We start from the raw sequence: 15,132 nt of genomic DNA, 5'->3' as shown, positions 1-15,132 counted from the left end.
TGTAATCTCCAAGACTGGTTTGTGAAGTGCATCTACATAACTTTTGAATATAGCAGGATAAAACCTAGGCCTCTTTGCATCCGAGCTTGGAATCATAACCACCTAGATTTTCAACGATTGAGCCATGATTTTACGACGAGACCTGTGTGGGAAACACAAAAAGATGTGTGCCTAGTTTTTTCATTGTTACATGAAATGACTATTAACTGTGCTCTAATGACACCTGCCACATAATATGACTGTTGTTGCTCGATAATGCAGTATTTAGCAGCGTGAGCAACAGCACAATCGTTATTAAAATTTTGACCTTTGTTGTGGTAGGGTTGTTAGAACTGGAAAGCATCGAAATCGCAAGGAACCTGTAACAAATGGATGGTTTTAACAATGATGTTTTAAAGTAGAAATGGGCAAACTGAAACAAGTAACTGTTTCGAAACAAATGAAACAGTACAGTGTAATGTTTCGATACGCTGTTTCGAAACAGTGAAACAGTTTGTGTTTAGTAATCTAATAAAACCTACACATTTTATCATCTTGAATGTCTACTGTATAAGTATGTCCATATAAACACAAATGAGGAGCGAGAGCGCTAATCATATTGCAGAAAGTGTGAAACTATCACTTAGGCGTATAGGCATTTCGTATTTCCTGCAGCAAATGCACTGCTTTCGTGTCGTGTGACTTTCATACTTTTCAATTGGCTGAGGACAGCCATAGCTGAAGACAGAAGAACCACCACCAACGGAACTGGAGGTGGGAGCAAACTGCAGAAACTACGGACGTGCTACTGGGATTCCCACATTCCGTTAGTACGGGTAATATACCCAACCTGCTAATTTCCATGCACACAAAGGGAATCATTGTGGATAATAGGCACATTGACTATAGACTCACAGATAATTCGAATAAATAACAAAATATAACAGAAAAAATGTGGTCTTTCAAGGTGTTTCGAAACGTTACAATAAATTCACCATGCTCCCCAGCCCTTCCCGTTCACCATTACACTATAAGTGATATGTCAAACAGATTGCTTGCAATTATACCTACATCAAATTTATGTATGTGTCTAATAACTGTCACTCTACACCTTCTTTATTCAAAATGTTGTAGTTTTACTTGCGTTTCTTAATATGATTACTGTACATGAACAGAGACGCGTATGTTATAAAAAAAAAGTGTAATTTAACTGAATGATTTTCACATATTTATTATTTTGAATGTGAATAGTATGCGTTGTTTTATTGTTTGGTTAGTGTTTATAAAGCAGATGTTACGCCATTTCGGAATAGGACAGTCAGCTAGAAACGAAGCTTTATTTTCGGATATCTTAAGCTTCATGCTATTGCCTGTCAAAAAGATTTCGACATTCTTGAAAGTGTTTCATGAAGTGGTATGTTGTGTTTCAGTACCTGTGCCGAACCCGAATCTCGTCCGACACAGAGCGGAATGAAACATCACTGTTTCGATACAATTAGTCCGTTCCAAGCGCAGGTGGACTGAAACAGCCTTATTTTGAAACAACTAAACAGTTTCTGTGTCTGGCTCAAGATCGAATCTGGTCCGGTTATCCGAGACAGGGGCGGAATGAAACACCACTGTTTCGAAACAGTGAACCACAGCCGTTCCGCAACACTGAAACAGTTCCACGTATCGATAATAGAAACAGTGGCCAAGTCTATTTTAAAGTGCTCCACGTGAATGATGAAAACCTGAAATCACAAAAACGTGTTGCAGTTATGCAGGAGAAAATTAGCTTCAGTGTTAAGCGTTTCGTCAGTGCGAAGAATTTTAAAAGATGTTGTTGGTTCCTGATATGTAGAGAAGAGAGGTTTCAGCTCAAAGAAATGACATAGGTGCAGGACGTACTACATCCCGTATAAAGGTTCACATTACAAGAGAAGGAGGTAGTTCAATATTGTATTATCTTGAAGAAACATTATTAGAATCGTTCCAGGAAGATCTGCTGGAAAATGGGTGATGGTACTGGAGGTTTTAAAGTTCTCATAGGAATACGTGCTCTGCTAATTATTCTGCATGCCAACTCCTCTCCTGGTTTTGTTTTTGAGAGTAAACTGGTATTCACGTGTAAGAAAACAGCAGTGCCTACCATTCGGAAATGAACGCCGTCAGCTTCGATACATGATTCACAATTCTTGTCATACCCTGCTTCTAAGTCAGTCATTGCCAGTTATAATTCAATAGTTACAGGGAAAAAACCAAGTGTAAATACCAAAAAAGCGGATATTTTTTTTCCTGGCTTAAAAATAAATATATTAAGCACAGTATAAACCAGACTCGTGCCGATCTCCTGCAGTTCGTTAATTTATACAAGTCATGTGACACGCACATTCCTTGCACGTGACTGATGGCACAGTTTTGCTATTACCCATGTGTCACTGCAGTCCTATGGAATTAATTCCGCACAGGATAAGGCTATATGGTAGAAAAACATTCAAGATAACATTCACTGAATCGCTTGTGCATGAGGCAATAGACAACAACCCACCTGTAGTGTGGCCACAGTCTGTGCGGCATGCTGAAAAGCTTCAGAAAGAATAATTTGACAGGGAAGTGATGATGGATATAAGCCTTGATACTATCATCGTAAATTTGCTATCAGATTGTTCGGAAACAGATTCAGATAGAAGTGACAGTGATACCGTATTACGATGTAGACTTTGGAACAAAGTAATATTTCTTAAAGATTTGTGGTTTAAAAAATGTGTTTGTCAACATATCAGTTTTGTACTTAATAAGAACTTCCTAGCCTTTTTGATTAGGACTTTTTATCCTTTGGATTATGCACACTCTAACGTTCAGCATATTGCCCTAGGAGAAGTTAAGCTTCTCCCACCATGTTGTATGCTCTAATAACATGCGAGAACGCAGCTGGATAAATTCGTCAAAGTCCGATATTTTTCACGTCTAAACCCTTGTAATTTTCAAGGCATGTACTGGATAAGACCCTAAAATTATAGCAACTGTTACTGGTCGAGATATCAGTGGTTTTCGATGTTCTCGGTCTTCAAAGTCGATACCACTAGGAAAACATGTTGACTCTTTTAGACTGCTGTCTCCCTCTCGGACCCCGAACTTGCGACACAGTTATTGCTTGACGAAGTGTTCTGTTTTCGTGCGAGTGATTAATTCATTAATAATAGTAATTGTACTTGTATTGAAAGGCTATATGCAACATGAGATACGATCACAAATGTTTTGAATGTCATTTTTCTTATACTCATTGTTTTGTACTGCAACAGCCTTAATTTTATTTCATATCCCATGCTACAAATACGAGGGTTGGAACTTTAATAGTGGCAACTATTTATTTACAGCTCGTACAAAATAGATACGTGTTTCAAAGTTTTATTGACTTTCAGTTTTACTGACCAAAGTAGTCGCCAGCATTGTGTATAACCCGTTGCCAGCAATGTGGAAGTCGTAGGATACTCTTAGCAGTGCCAGTTGTGTTTACAGTTCGAGCGGCGCGGTCTATTGCCCCATGAATTTGTAGTAGTAATGAAGTGAATGCTGAGGTGTTTCCTTCAGTTTAGAAATCGAGTTGAACTCACGAGGGCTTAGGTCAGGGGAGTGCAGTAGGTGGTATAGCACTTATAGCAGGCCCATCTGTTAAACAAATCTATAACAGTTAGCACTGTACGTGCTTGAGCATTGTCCTGCAAAATGATGGTCAGGTCCTGTAGAAAGTGTCGTCACTTCTGTCTCTAAGCTGGTCGTAGGTTGTGTTCCAAAAATGAACAGCACAGAGACGGAAGTGATGACACTTTCTGCAGGACCTGACCGTCATTTTGCAGGACAATGCTAAAGCACGTACAGTGCTAGCTGTTACTGATTTATTTGACTGATGTGGCTGCTAAGTGCTATACCACCTACTGCACTCCCCTGACTTAAGCCTGCGTGAGCTCAACTCGATTCCTAAACTGAAGGAAACACTTCACAGCATTCGCTTCAGAACTGCTACAATTTCGGCAAGAGACCGCGCCACTCAAAGTCAACACAACTGGCTCTGCTAAGAGTATCCTACGACTTCCACATTGCTGCCAACCGATCACTACTTTGAAGGTCAGGAAAACTTTGAAACACGTATCTATTTTGTACGAGCTGTAAATAAATAGTTGTCACTATTAAAGTTCCAACCCTTGTATGTATCAATTTTAAGCTTACACTCGATAATGTTCTCGAATCTGTGTTACTTCTGTTTGAAATTTATACCATAGGAGGTGATAGGTAAGAGGCACTCACGTCCGTGAGTTGTCAGCACTGGAATACAAACAAGAAAACATTCCCTTTTCACGCCCCCCACCCCCCGGTGTCCTCGCCTCTCGATGTCGCACGGAGTAAATCTGTGGAGCAGTGGACGCAACGTCAAGATGTGAATTAATATTTCTCTCATGCCAACTGACTGAAACCGGTTTTATTATTTACTATTCCCCTCATAGATTTTAACGTATAATACAAGGAACCACCGGCAAGTGAACCCGACTCGACTGTTGTCCGCAGCAACGTAGTTGGGCAAGATGGACTTTCTTTGCCTGCTCTCTGCTGCTGAGTATGCGCAGTTCTCATCCCTCCAAAGCTATAATACCGCACATTCTGGGTGTTTCCGTGTTACTGAGTGTAGACTTCAAATGATATGTCCAGTAACTTCACAGCCTGACAAAATTCAGAACTCAATAGACAATATTTTTAATAGCAATGAATACTCACCTCCTCCTACAGTGTTTAATTTATCCATTCAATATACATTCCATACCTTGCTAAATATTTTGGACGGGTTTCATCCAGCTCTCAATTCCAAGAATAATTTATGGGCAACAATTAAAAGTTTAGGAGCCTTGGTACAAATCCTTTAACAATCTGCTGTTAATATTTTGAGAGTCACAGTGTCTTTACATTGTACAAGGTCTGATTTTGCTCTCTGCATATAGTGTTCATCAGAGGGCCTCAAACTAGCATCTGGGTGGCGTATACTTTTTCTCGGGTGAAAATATATTCTTTCCCTGGGTGAAAGTATATTTTCTGCCTTGTTAAGTGACATAATTCCCCTCAGAGTTGTCAAACTTTTAAGTCCTTTGAATGGTGAAAGTTTTATGCACCAGCATCGAACTTCCGAGCACTTTAGGAAACGTTTAACTCAGTGCAGGTCTTGATGCGCAACAATATTTACACTGCATGTTCTTGTATTATGGAAGTATAAATACAAATTCCACCAATTTCTGCATGGTAGCTTCCAAAGCACTGAAATCTAGATAGTGATGCACTTTTGTCAGCCAGTCATAGTTCATGTCATGTGATCTCACAGCCAATGACAGCAGATATTCAGAGCATACGATACGTGAAGGGTCGCCAGTAGCAACATCAATGTTATGTAGCACGCACACACACAAATACAATAAGTTAATGGATTTAATAAATATACTGGGTGTCCCATTCAAAAGAGACAACAACAGAGCTGTGTAGAAATTCCACTGGCAACACTGCACGCAACAGTGTTTGTCCGCACATCGTCGTGGCTCAAGGTCAGTGTTCAGGACAATCATCATGTTTACATGGTGCCCCAAAACCGGATTTCATGAACCAATTTCCAAATGCCGCTTCTGTGTTGTCATGTAAACACTTCAAAATAGGTTCTGGAAATCCGCTTCTGGTTACCGGTTTTCCAATTCCGCAATCGATTTTCGCTCCCAAGTAAACGCAACCAGTGTTGAAACGTACTGGAGCTGTCAGGTATTGTCTCGTTTTAAAAAAATTTCGGCTAATAAGGACAGCGTGGCTTTTTGTACATTGAAATATTAGACTACAGCTTATTATATCTTGTCTAACTGAAGAGAAATAGTAATTGTGCTGACTAAATCATAAAGTATAAAAGCTGTTTTCCAGGCATCATGTTTAACCGAGCTAGCATCCGCTACATAGCTTCACACAAACACAACATCGAAAATTGATTTTCGAAATTTGGTCATCATCTTTCGGAAGATTTGTTGCGTGTAAACATAGTGACGGTTCAGTGATGTGGCACAGTTCCACCACTTCTGTTATGTAATCTCTAAGAATACACATTTGTGGTATAATGAAAATCCACGTACATTGGACGGCTAACCCCTGCATTCATAAAAGACTGGCGTGTTTTGTGCAATATCACAGTGTCGCATCATTGGGCCAATTTTCTTCAAATCTACTGTGACAAGTGCAGTTTACATCAAAATGTTTTGAGAATTTGTGAACCTTCTGGATGACAAACTCACCCTCGGCTGGTACCAACAGGATGTCGGCACATACCACATGTCTTGATTGACAATGGCAGAGGTTGATTCATTTCTCATTTTTCCCCAGCAGAGTGATTTCGAAATGGCTGTACCTCCCCCACCCCCACCCCAAGGTCACCTGATTTAACAACACGACTTTTTCCTCTGGGGTGGTCTAAGAGGGGAGGTCTACAGGAACTAACAACACAACTTAGAAGATTTATACGATAACATCTTCTGTGAAATTAAGGCAGTGAACAGCAGAGGTCCTGGCAGCAACACTGAAGAACCTGCAGCTGTATTTACAAGTCGAGAGCTGTCACTTCCAGCATCTTTTGTGAGTCAACTTTATTTCCCCATGAACAAGGTAAGACATGTTCATTTCATTTCCTGGTTTTTACATAAAGCCTTTTAGTGTAATTCAAGTACATGTTTGTTTGTGGAGCCTCTATCGAGTGGGACACCCTGTGCTTGCAGTATAACCACAAGAGGAAATGCTAAGTTGCGGCATAACGAAGTTGGAAGCCACATGTCTATCAGGATTCTTTAGTCATTGAAAAGGTTGAAAAATCATCACAATCATCCCACAGAGAAGTGGGTGTTGCACTAAAAGATAATCTGAACAAAGTTCTCACATTATATCTTGATTCTGAGTTGAAAAAAATATGTTGTTGTGATAATGTAATAGACTTTCAACTTGAACTGCCTCTGTCCAAAATTTCTTCACTGAAATATGTATCTGTAGTTTCTTGCCATGAAGAAAGGTCATTTTCTATGTACAAATTTATTCAGTCAGATAAATGTATGAGAGAGAAATTGGTCGTTATGTGCCATTTTAGAAGAAAACAGAAATATATATATAACTAATTTTGATACCACATACATTTATTGTTTTGCAGCCTCAGTGTTCGTATTTAGTGAAATGATACTGCATGAACGCATGCATGTTTTACAGTTTGATAGTGTATGAAAATCTGAGCTTTACTAATAACAGAAAAGTATGTGACAGAGTTGTGTTTCAGCATAAGCTGAAACACAAAGAACTGGGTTGAACACAGTGGACAGCAACCAAATTTTGCTTTTTTTGTGCTGGAAATACTGTAAATAGAAAGAGGTAAAAAGTATGTGCTGGTACTGGAGGAATGAAAATTTAGTTAAGCAACAATAATCTTTCATCAATGTGTAAGAAGATTTCCAACTGTCCATACCTTCTTGGAAAAGGAACTTAACCAAAAGTTTTATTCCGATGTATACCACCGAGCCATATTGCAAACTTCTCTTTTCCACTATGCACAGACATCTACTCTCCATCTCCACAAAGATCGTAACTTCTTTTGTTCATACACTTTATCTTTGTTGCTTGTTTCAAATCATCAAACTATCAACCAGAAGCACTTACAGATACAGTATATCACCTCTTTTTTTTTTAAAAATAAAAGAAACCTAATTCACAAATTAAAAATGTTTTATATATACAGGAAACAACAGAGAGAAAAATTAAGCTATTATAATATTAAATTATCGTAACTTTTAATTCATTACACAAGTCACTCCGTGTAACAATGCTACTGGTACACACACAATGAACAGAGGAAATAGATCACTTTTCCCCTCCAAATGCTTTCAAAGGGCATCATTGACGCCTGTAACGTTACAGCCTATATCCATGTATTTTTCATGTAAACACCAGTTTAAGAACATTGATCCACACATTTTGTGTCTAAACAACAAGCACCAGTATAGCTTTAGTTAACTTTACAGACAAAATTCTTTGTAAATAGTGAATGACTTACTCTGAGTGAATGATTTGCTTCAATAGTAAAAAATGAGTACTTATCACTTATATACTGTGACAAAAAAAGTGAGTAGACATTTGTGTCAAAGTTTGACATAATAATGCAAAACTTCTAATAAAAGAGTTTAATCATCGTAATACTGCACACACATATGGATGTGAAAACATTTCCTTTTGTGACAAATATGACTGTCTCTCATCAAAACCATATAGAAAAAAATTTATTCCTTGCTTTTCAGTGGTTCACTATACAAGTTACACGTATGTCATAAATGACAAAAAAGTCAATATTTTGGAGCTCACAATCCAAAAACTGTTATTACTGCACAACACTTTGAAAAAGGCTTCTCCTTTTTGTAGTGTTAAGAGAACCATGTTTTGCACGACATAAAAAATGTACCACATACAATGGCATGGAAATCTTTAATGGAGTCAGCCCTCAATCAGAGGAAGTTAACTACAGGTTTTGATTCAAATTAAAAAGGTGTCATGATGATGATCTACACTATCACATACCACTAAATTCATCAAAGTTCTAGTTAGCAATGTTGTTATGCTCTGACATACAGCGACACTACTGAACAAGCTTGTCACGGAAAGCATATCAGTCTATGGATCAGTATGTGAATAAACATGAACAATAAGATCTGGTTCATTCCTGAAAGCTCTCCCACAGAAGATACAACAAAATGGGCGCTCACCCGTGTGGTACCGTTTATGTGACCGCAGTTGTTCCCCCGTCATGAAAGACAGTTCACAGTCACTGCAGGCAAAAGGCAGTTCACCTTTATGGATTCGACTGTGCCGTGCCAGCTGTAATGTAGATGAAAATTCCTGATCACACTCAGCACAATTGAATGGCAAAGCACCTGTGTGCTTAACAACATGAGATATCAACGCTGTCCGTGTCTCCTGAACTTCTCCACAAAGTTCACACCGCAATTTTTCAACACTATGAGTACATCTCTTGTGGCGATTCAAGTATTTTGTTCGTCGGAAGTTTTTCCCACATTGTTCACATGAGAGAACCTTTGGTACATTATAATGTGCACGTGTATGAACACTCAAAAGACCAAAATTAGAAAAAACTTTGCCACAAATCTTACAAGGAATACCTGGTTGAATACAGCCATGTCTTTTGCGTCGATGTTTCAGAAGATAACATATACGTAAAAATGTTTTTCCACATATTTTGCACTGGAAAGGGCGCTCCCCTGTATGAATACGAATGTGTGTTGCAAGAACACACTCAGATTTAAAATTTTTACCACACAGTTCACAAGTAATGGGCTCATCACGTTTGCGCCTGTGATTTGACAAGTCCTCCGGCTTTGTGAAATTATCACCACAATCCCTACACGAAAAACTGTCAGCCTGACTTACTGCAGACTTCCATTGTTGTAGATCTGCTTGTCCAGTATCAGCTGAATCAACACTATTTGCATTAGTTTCATCTGCATTAACACTATCTGTACTGAGACAACCTGTACCAACATTAAGTAAATTTTGTTCTATCGTAGGTGAAATATGGTCTTCAGTAATTTCCACTTTTACTTTGTCATACAGAGACAAATACTCTGGTGGAAAATCTTCATCTGCATTATTCCTCTGTTGAGGATTGGAACAAATACTCTCACAGTCATTCGTCTCGCTCTCCTCTTTTATTGGGAAATCCAATGGATTATCACTAATGCAATAATTATTTTCACTATCTTCAGGCTCTGATTCTGGTTCTTGTTTAATAGGTTCTAATTTCACATCATGAAGCCAAACATGGTGCGTTTTGGGCAGATGAGTATCAGTCTGCTCTTCAGTAGCTAATGGATCCACTTCTTTTTTAACATTTACCAATGGGTCCATTTCCATATCTGCCATTTTTGTTCCATAACTTTTACACCTGTAACAGATATATATTCACAATTAAAATATCTATCTATTTAAACATCATAAGATCAATTTTAATTCTTAGTTCTGTACTGAAATCTCCCACAGTAAACAGAAATAAAGCACTGCATTTCACTAAAAGAAAATTATAATGCAATCTCCCTCAGTAAACAGAAATAAAGCATTGCATTTCACTAAAAGAAAATTATAAAAACAACATAAATAGTTCCATTTAACTGAAAGCTAAGAGGACCAGAGTTATACATTAGATAGCACACATTCTTTTAATAGTAGTTAGAACAGAAAACTTTTTTTACATTTTTGGATTTTTATCTCATTACAGAATTTGACATTTTCATAATAAAATTGCATATAAATCACTTGTAAATTCGCACGGGAAGTTATAAACTTTACACGCAGGACATCAAGATCATATAAGGTTAACAACTTTTTATATACAAGGTTATTGATTGCCATAATACAAAGGCAAACTTACGTTGTTGCTGTTGGTAGCACTGTCAAAAAAATGTAGTAACTTTCCATAAAATAAACCCATGCTGTAATGTAGAAGTTATAAGAGGTATGTTATTACAGTGACCAGTGTGGGTACTGGAAAGGTAACTGACTTTCAGATTCTGATAAAACATTGTTATTAGTATAAATCAGTGAACTAAGCCAGAATGTGTCTGTGATAGGAACTATGAATGAACAAATAGTGGTATGGGGGCCCACGAAGCTATGCAAGTTTTTAGCCAATCCATGAGAGAAATGGGTGTTTGTTAATCCCAGTTCGTAGGTGATGGGGATTAAAGAACATGCAATAATGTAGTAGCAGCTAGGCCTTATGGTGATAGAATCATCACAAAACTGGAATGTGTGGATCATGGCCAGAAGAGGATGGGCACCATGCTGTAGAAGGTCATTGTAGAAGGAGAACCAGTTAAACCGTGAGCAATGACAATAAGGTTTAATTCAAACGACTATGTGGCAAGCGGCACTGGGAAGCTGCTTTGGGCGAGTGTGGAGCCTGACTTATTAGATAATACAGCATGTTGTTAAGTGAGCTGAAGCGTTGTTGTACATGTATAGAAAACGGACAGAGGCTAGTTAACATCCATCAATGTGGATAATTTTGGTGCCAAAGAATTAAGGAGGAATGTAATGGATTTTGGTCTAAAAAAATCCATTTTTCAAAAATATTATTTTCTTGATCTACACAGCTTGATCTATGTAGTGTGCGAATTTTATCATGATAGCGGCTTTAGAAATGCCTTTAAATTATTAAACTGATTAACTCTGCACTTGCAGCTCTCCCACCTTTTACATTTGAAAAACTTATAAATTATAGAGAGTAGCAATCAGTCGTCCTTTTTTTAGATTTTATTACGCAAATCCAGATTTCGGCTAGTGGCTAGCACTATTTTCTATTCTCTATGCACGTAAGTCCCTGTTGTTCGGGTGTCAGTCACATTCAATGAAATGTGACTGATGCCCAAACAACAGGGACTTACATGCATAGAGAATAGAAAATAGTGCATTGAGAATGGCTAGCCACTAGCCGAAATCTGGATTTGGGTAATAAAATCTAAAAAAAGGGCGACTGATTGCCGCACTCTATAATTTATAAGCCACATAACAGTCACTGAGTGCACGAACTTTCCAAATGGAAGGTAACCTGATAATTATAAAATTTATAAGCCACATAACAGTCACTGAGTGCACCCACTTTCCGAATGGAAGGTAACCTGATTTGGGCAACGGCTTGCTTCAGCAGAATTTGTGTCAATGTGAAAGCTATTTTCTTTCAATATCTTTGGCCGATGCCTATATCTTTGCCTGAAAACTTTCTTGCATGTGGTTTATTTACATTTTGACAATACTAACACATATTAGTAGGTGGAAAGTTGAATTCGCAAACCTTTACGTGGAAGTCAAAATTTATGCAAAACGGGTGGTGCAAAAACTGTGTTTAGAAAACGGAGATATCATGGAAATCAGTTTACCAAAGAAAAAAGAGGAAGCAGCTAGAAATGAAGAACGTAAGCTATCAGCTTCAGCATCGAAATTTGGGACAGGAGAATTGTACAGGTGCGTGAATTATGTTCGATATGGATTCCACTGGATTCAGATTTCTCTGCCTGGCTATAAAGTTTTCATTTTCATGTGTTGGCTGTAAAAATACGGACTGCATGATTGTTGTTTAAGAAAGAAGAGTGGGAATAGGCGGTGATTTTAAATTAATTTGTGATTTGTGTGGCTATGAATTTTCATTTTCCTCCTCCAAAAAAACTAACACTGGTACCTATAAAAGCAATTTTGGGTTAGCATATGCTCTGAGATGCCTTGGACAGGGCAGGGAAGGATGTAATTTATGTTGTAGTTTCCTGAACATCCCTCCACCTTGTGTAAGGTTTGAAAAGATAAATAAAGAAATGGCTGATGCTATATGCAATACTGCCAAAGTTTCTACGAAGAAAGCAGTGGAGGAATTGGTGGAAATAAACCAAAAAGAAATAGATCCTGGGGTAGATATTCATGACAGTGAATCTCCTACAAATGTTACTGACCTGTGCGTGTCTGTAGATGGGACCTGGATGAAAGGGGTGACACATCTCTGTATGGAGTTGCATCTGTTGTTGGTATTGACTCAGGTAAAGTTTTAGATGTAGAAATTATGTCTCAATACTGCCACCAGTGTGCAACAAGGAAACTGTCCAACAATAAAGAAAGTGAGAAACTGTGGCAAGAAAAGCAAGCAGTAGCATGCTCTAAAAATTATAGTGGCTCAAGGGAGCTAAAAATTATAGTGGCTCAAGTGGGGGGGGGGGGGGGGGGCATGGAGGTTGCTGCAGTTGTGAGGACGTTCTCCATATCTGAGGACCAGTATGGTGTTATATATACTAAATACCTTGGTGATGGGGACTCATCTTCGTTCAAAGCTGTAACAGATAAAAATCCATACACACAACAATAGAAAAGTTAGAATGTGTTGACCACATTCAAAAGGGGTTTGGTGGTACGCTTCGTCGCTTGCTGAAAGAGAGGAAGTACTTGAGGATGGAAAACCACTAGGAGGAAAAGGCAGGCTTTTCTCTCCAGTTATTTTATGGGAGCTATCAGGAGAAACACACATAATTTAGAGGCAATGAGGTGCTGTATGGGCAATTTTTTTCCACAAACTATCCACTGACCAAACACCAATGCACAACCGGTGTCCGAAAGGTGATTGGTGTAAGCTCAACAACAGAAATGAGACGTATTCACATGAACACTCTCATTACCAGAACCTGTTATGAATGCAATTGAGCCCACATTCAGGTTTCTTGCAAACTCTGATTTACTGAGGAAGTATCTTCACGGAAAAACACAAAATGCAAATGAAAGCTTCAATAATTTAATTTGTATTAAATGCTCAAAAAAGGACATTCTGTGGACTTGAAGTACTCAAAATAGGTGTCTATGATGGAGTTTTATGTTACAGTAACAGAAATAATGGCAGAATTGAAGTGCTGAGGAGGGTTGGTATCGATCCTGGTGTGTTTACAACAAAAGTATTTTACACCATCGACAAGAGCAGGGCCAAGAAAGCTAGCAGATCAGTGTCTTACCTGCAAATACAGGCCAGGCAGATTCGAAGACGAGAGAAGAGAAACCTGAAGGATGAGGAGTATCAGTATGGAGGATTTTAAAATTGAGGTAAGCTTATTAAATGTCGAAGTATGAGAAGAAAACCTTTAGTCATTTTCTCTGTTTTACATTTTTAAAAGCCTTTTCTCAAAATGTATATGCGCTAATTCTATGAAATTTTCAGGAAATGTTCACAATGTGTTGCTGTCTTCTGGGAACTAAAAAATACAAGACCCTGCAATTACATTATGATTTTTAGATGATTGTATGCAGAAAAAAAGTTAATTTTGGATGTGCAAAATTAAAAACTCTGTTAATGATACAATTTGTACCATGAATTAATAACTGTAGTACAATGGTCTTCTAACCTTCTCAGGGCACTACAATAAAATTTTCAGATTGATTGCATGATTAGAATTTGAGTTGTGGCTTTTTATAAAAAGAAAATAAAAAATGTAAAATTCAAATTTCTAGCAAAATATTAATCCCACACATTCTATTATATTTTTCCGTTAAAACACAGCTCTTTTGCTTTACACATGCAAAATTTTAGATTTGTACATTAATAAATAAAGCTGTAGTGATTTTTTAGATAAATGTTTACATTTTCCGTTACATCCTCCCCTTAAGTTGTTGAAGGTAATGATAGTAGCAATGTTAGAGGTTCCAGAAGACGAGTGCTACAGAGAAGGTGCGAGCTATGAACAGGCACAGGTTGCCGCTAAGAGTGCATGCATTAGCAGGTTAAGCATTCCAGAGGTACAGAGAGAGAGCACATATGGAAGAACCATTATTGGAGTTTCAAGGTCAAGACTGGAGCCACGAGTGGTAATACCAGAAAAGCTAAGGAAGAGGTACTTAGAATATTACGATATAATATCACATTTATTAAGGGTAAGAAGGTAGTCAGTGTGTGTGTAATGTTTCACTGTGTTTCTTTGCATATTTTGTGTAGGTTGTTAAAGTAGTGTTGGGTAGGGTCACATGTATGTGTTAGGCTAAAGATTATCTTCAGTTACTGCGTGAGAGATGCAGACTGGAGACAGCATGCGTCTGAGGAGAGGAGATGATAATGGCCCTGTCCTTAGTTTGCCATTCGGCAAAGCCGAAGAAGGAAGGATGCTAGTGTTGGAAGTGCTGTACCTCTTTGCCTGTGGCAGAGTAGGGGTGCAGTGAGATCACCTGGAAAGAGGAGTTTTGTTTTCGAGGCAGAAAGATATGGTACAGTCTAGTTGCAGGTGGACGTTAGGTTTCATATCTGATGCATACGAACTACAAAACAAAATAAGGAGATTGGAAGAGAGATTCTTGTGCTTACAGCAGTTAGCGAACAGCAATCGTATATTTAGGAAGCTGTCAGAGGAACACATGAAGCTACACACTGTTTATGGGCAACTGAATGAACAAATGCAAGTAGCAGTAGGGGTGATGTTACAAGAACTGCAGAGGAGAAATAGTGGGTGGGTAGGTGCTGGAGGAAGGGTATTCAACACAATATTAGGGACAGCTGAGTGAGCGAGCTAAATAGGACAGAAGAAGCCATGAGAGCTGGTTGAA

The 15,132-nt window shown here is 38.3% G+C and overlaps 1 protein-coding gene and 1 long non-coding RNA gene across 12 annotated transcripts in view; one reads left to right on the top strand and one right to left on the bottom strand.

The window, feature by feature from the left end:
- The first annotated feature begins 4,452 nt into the window (after positions 1-4,452).
- On the top strand, positions 4,453-13,648 carry LOC126253625 (uncharacterized). Its single transcript, XR_007546007.1, has 2 exons — positions 4,453-6,636; positions 13,430-13,648. It is a non-coding gene; the product is annotated as an uncharacterized LOC126253625 (long non-coding RNA).
- Positions 7,781-15,132, bottom strand: part of LOC126253623 (oocyte zinc finger protein XlCOF6.1-like) — a 74,098-nt gene continuing 66,746 nt past the window's right edge. For all 11 annotated transcript variants that reach the window (XM_049955092.1, XM_049955099.1, XM_049955093.1 and 8 more), the window contains one exon: positions 7,781-9,961. In XM_049955092.1, coding sequence (XP_049811049.1) covers positions 8,674-9,961 — 1,288 coding nt within the window. In that variant the 3' untranslated portion in view covers positions 7,781-8,673. The remainder of the gene's footprint in view (positions 9,962-15,132) is intronic.

Source organism: Schistocerca nitens, chromosome 4 (genome assembly GCF_023898315.1).
Source record: "Schistocerca nitens isolate TAMUIC-IGC-003100 chromosome 4, iqSchNite1.1, whole genome shotgun sequence".
NCBI classification, from domain to species: Eukaryota; Metazoa; Arthropoda; class Insecta; order Orthoptera; family Acrididae; genus Schistocerca; species Schistocerca nitens.
Note: the sequence above shows the minus strand (reverse complement) of the source record. Positions and strands in the feature narration are given on the sequence as shown.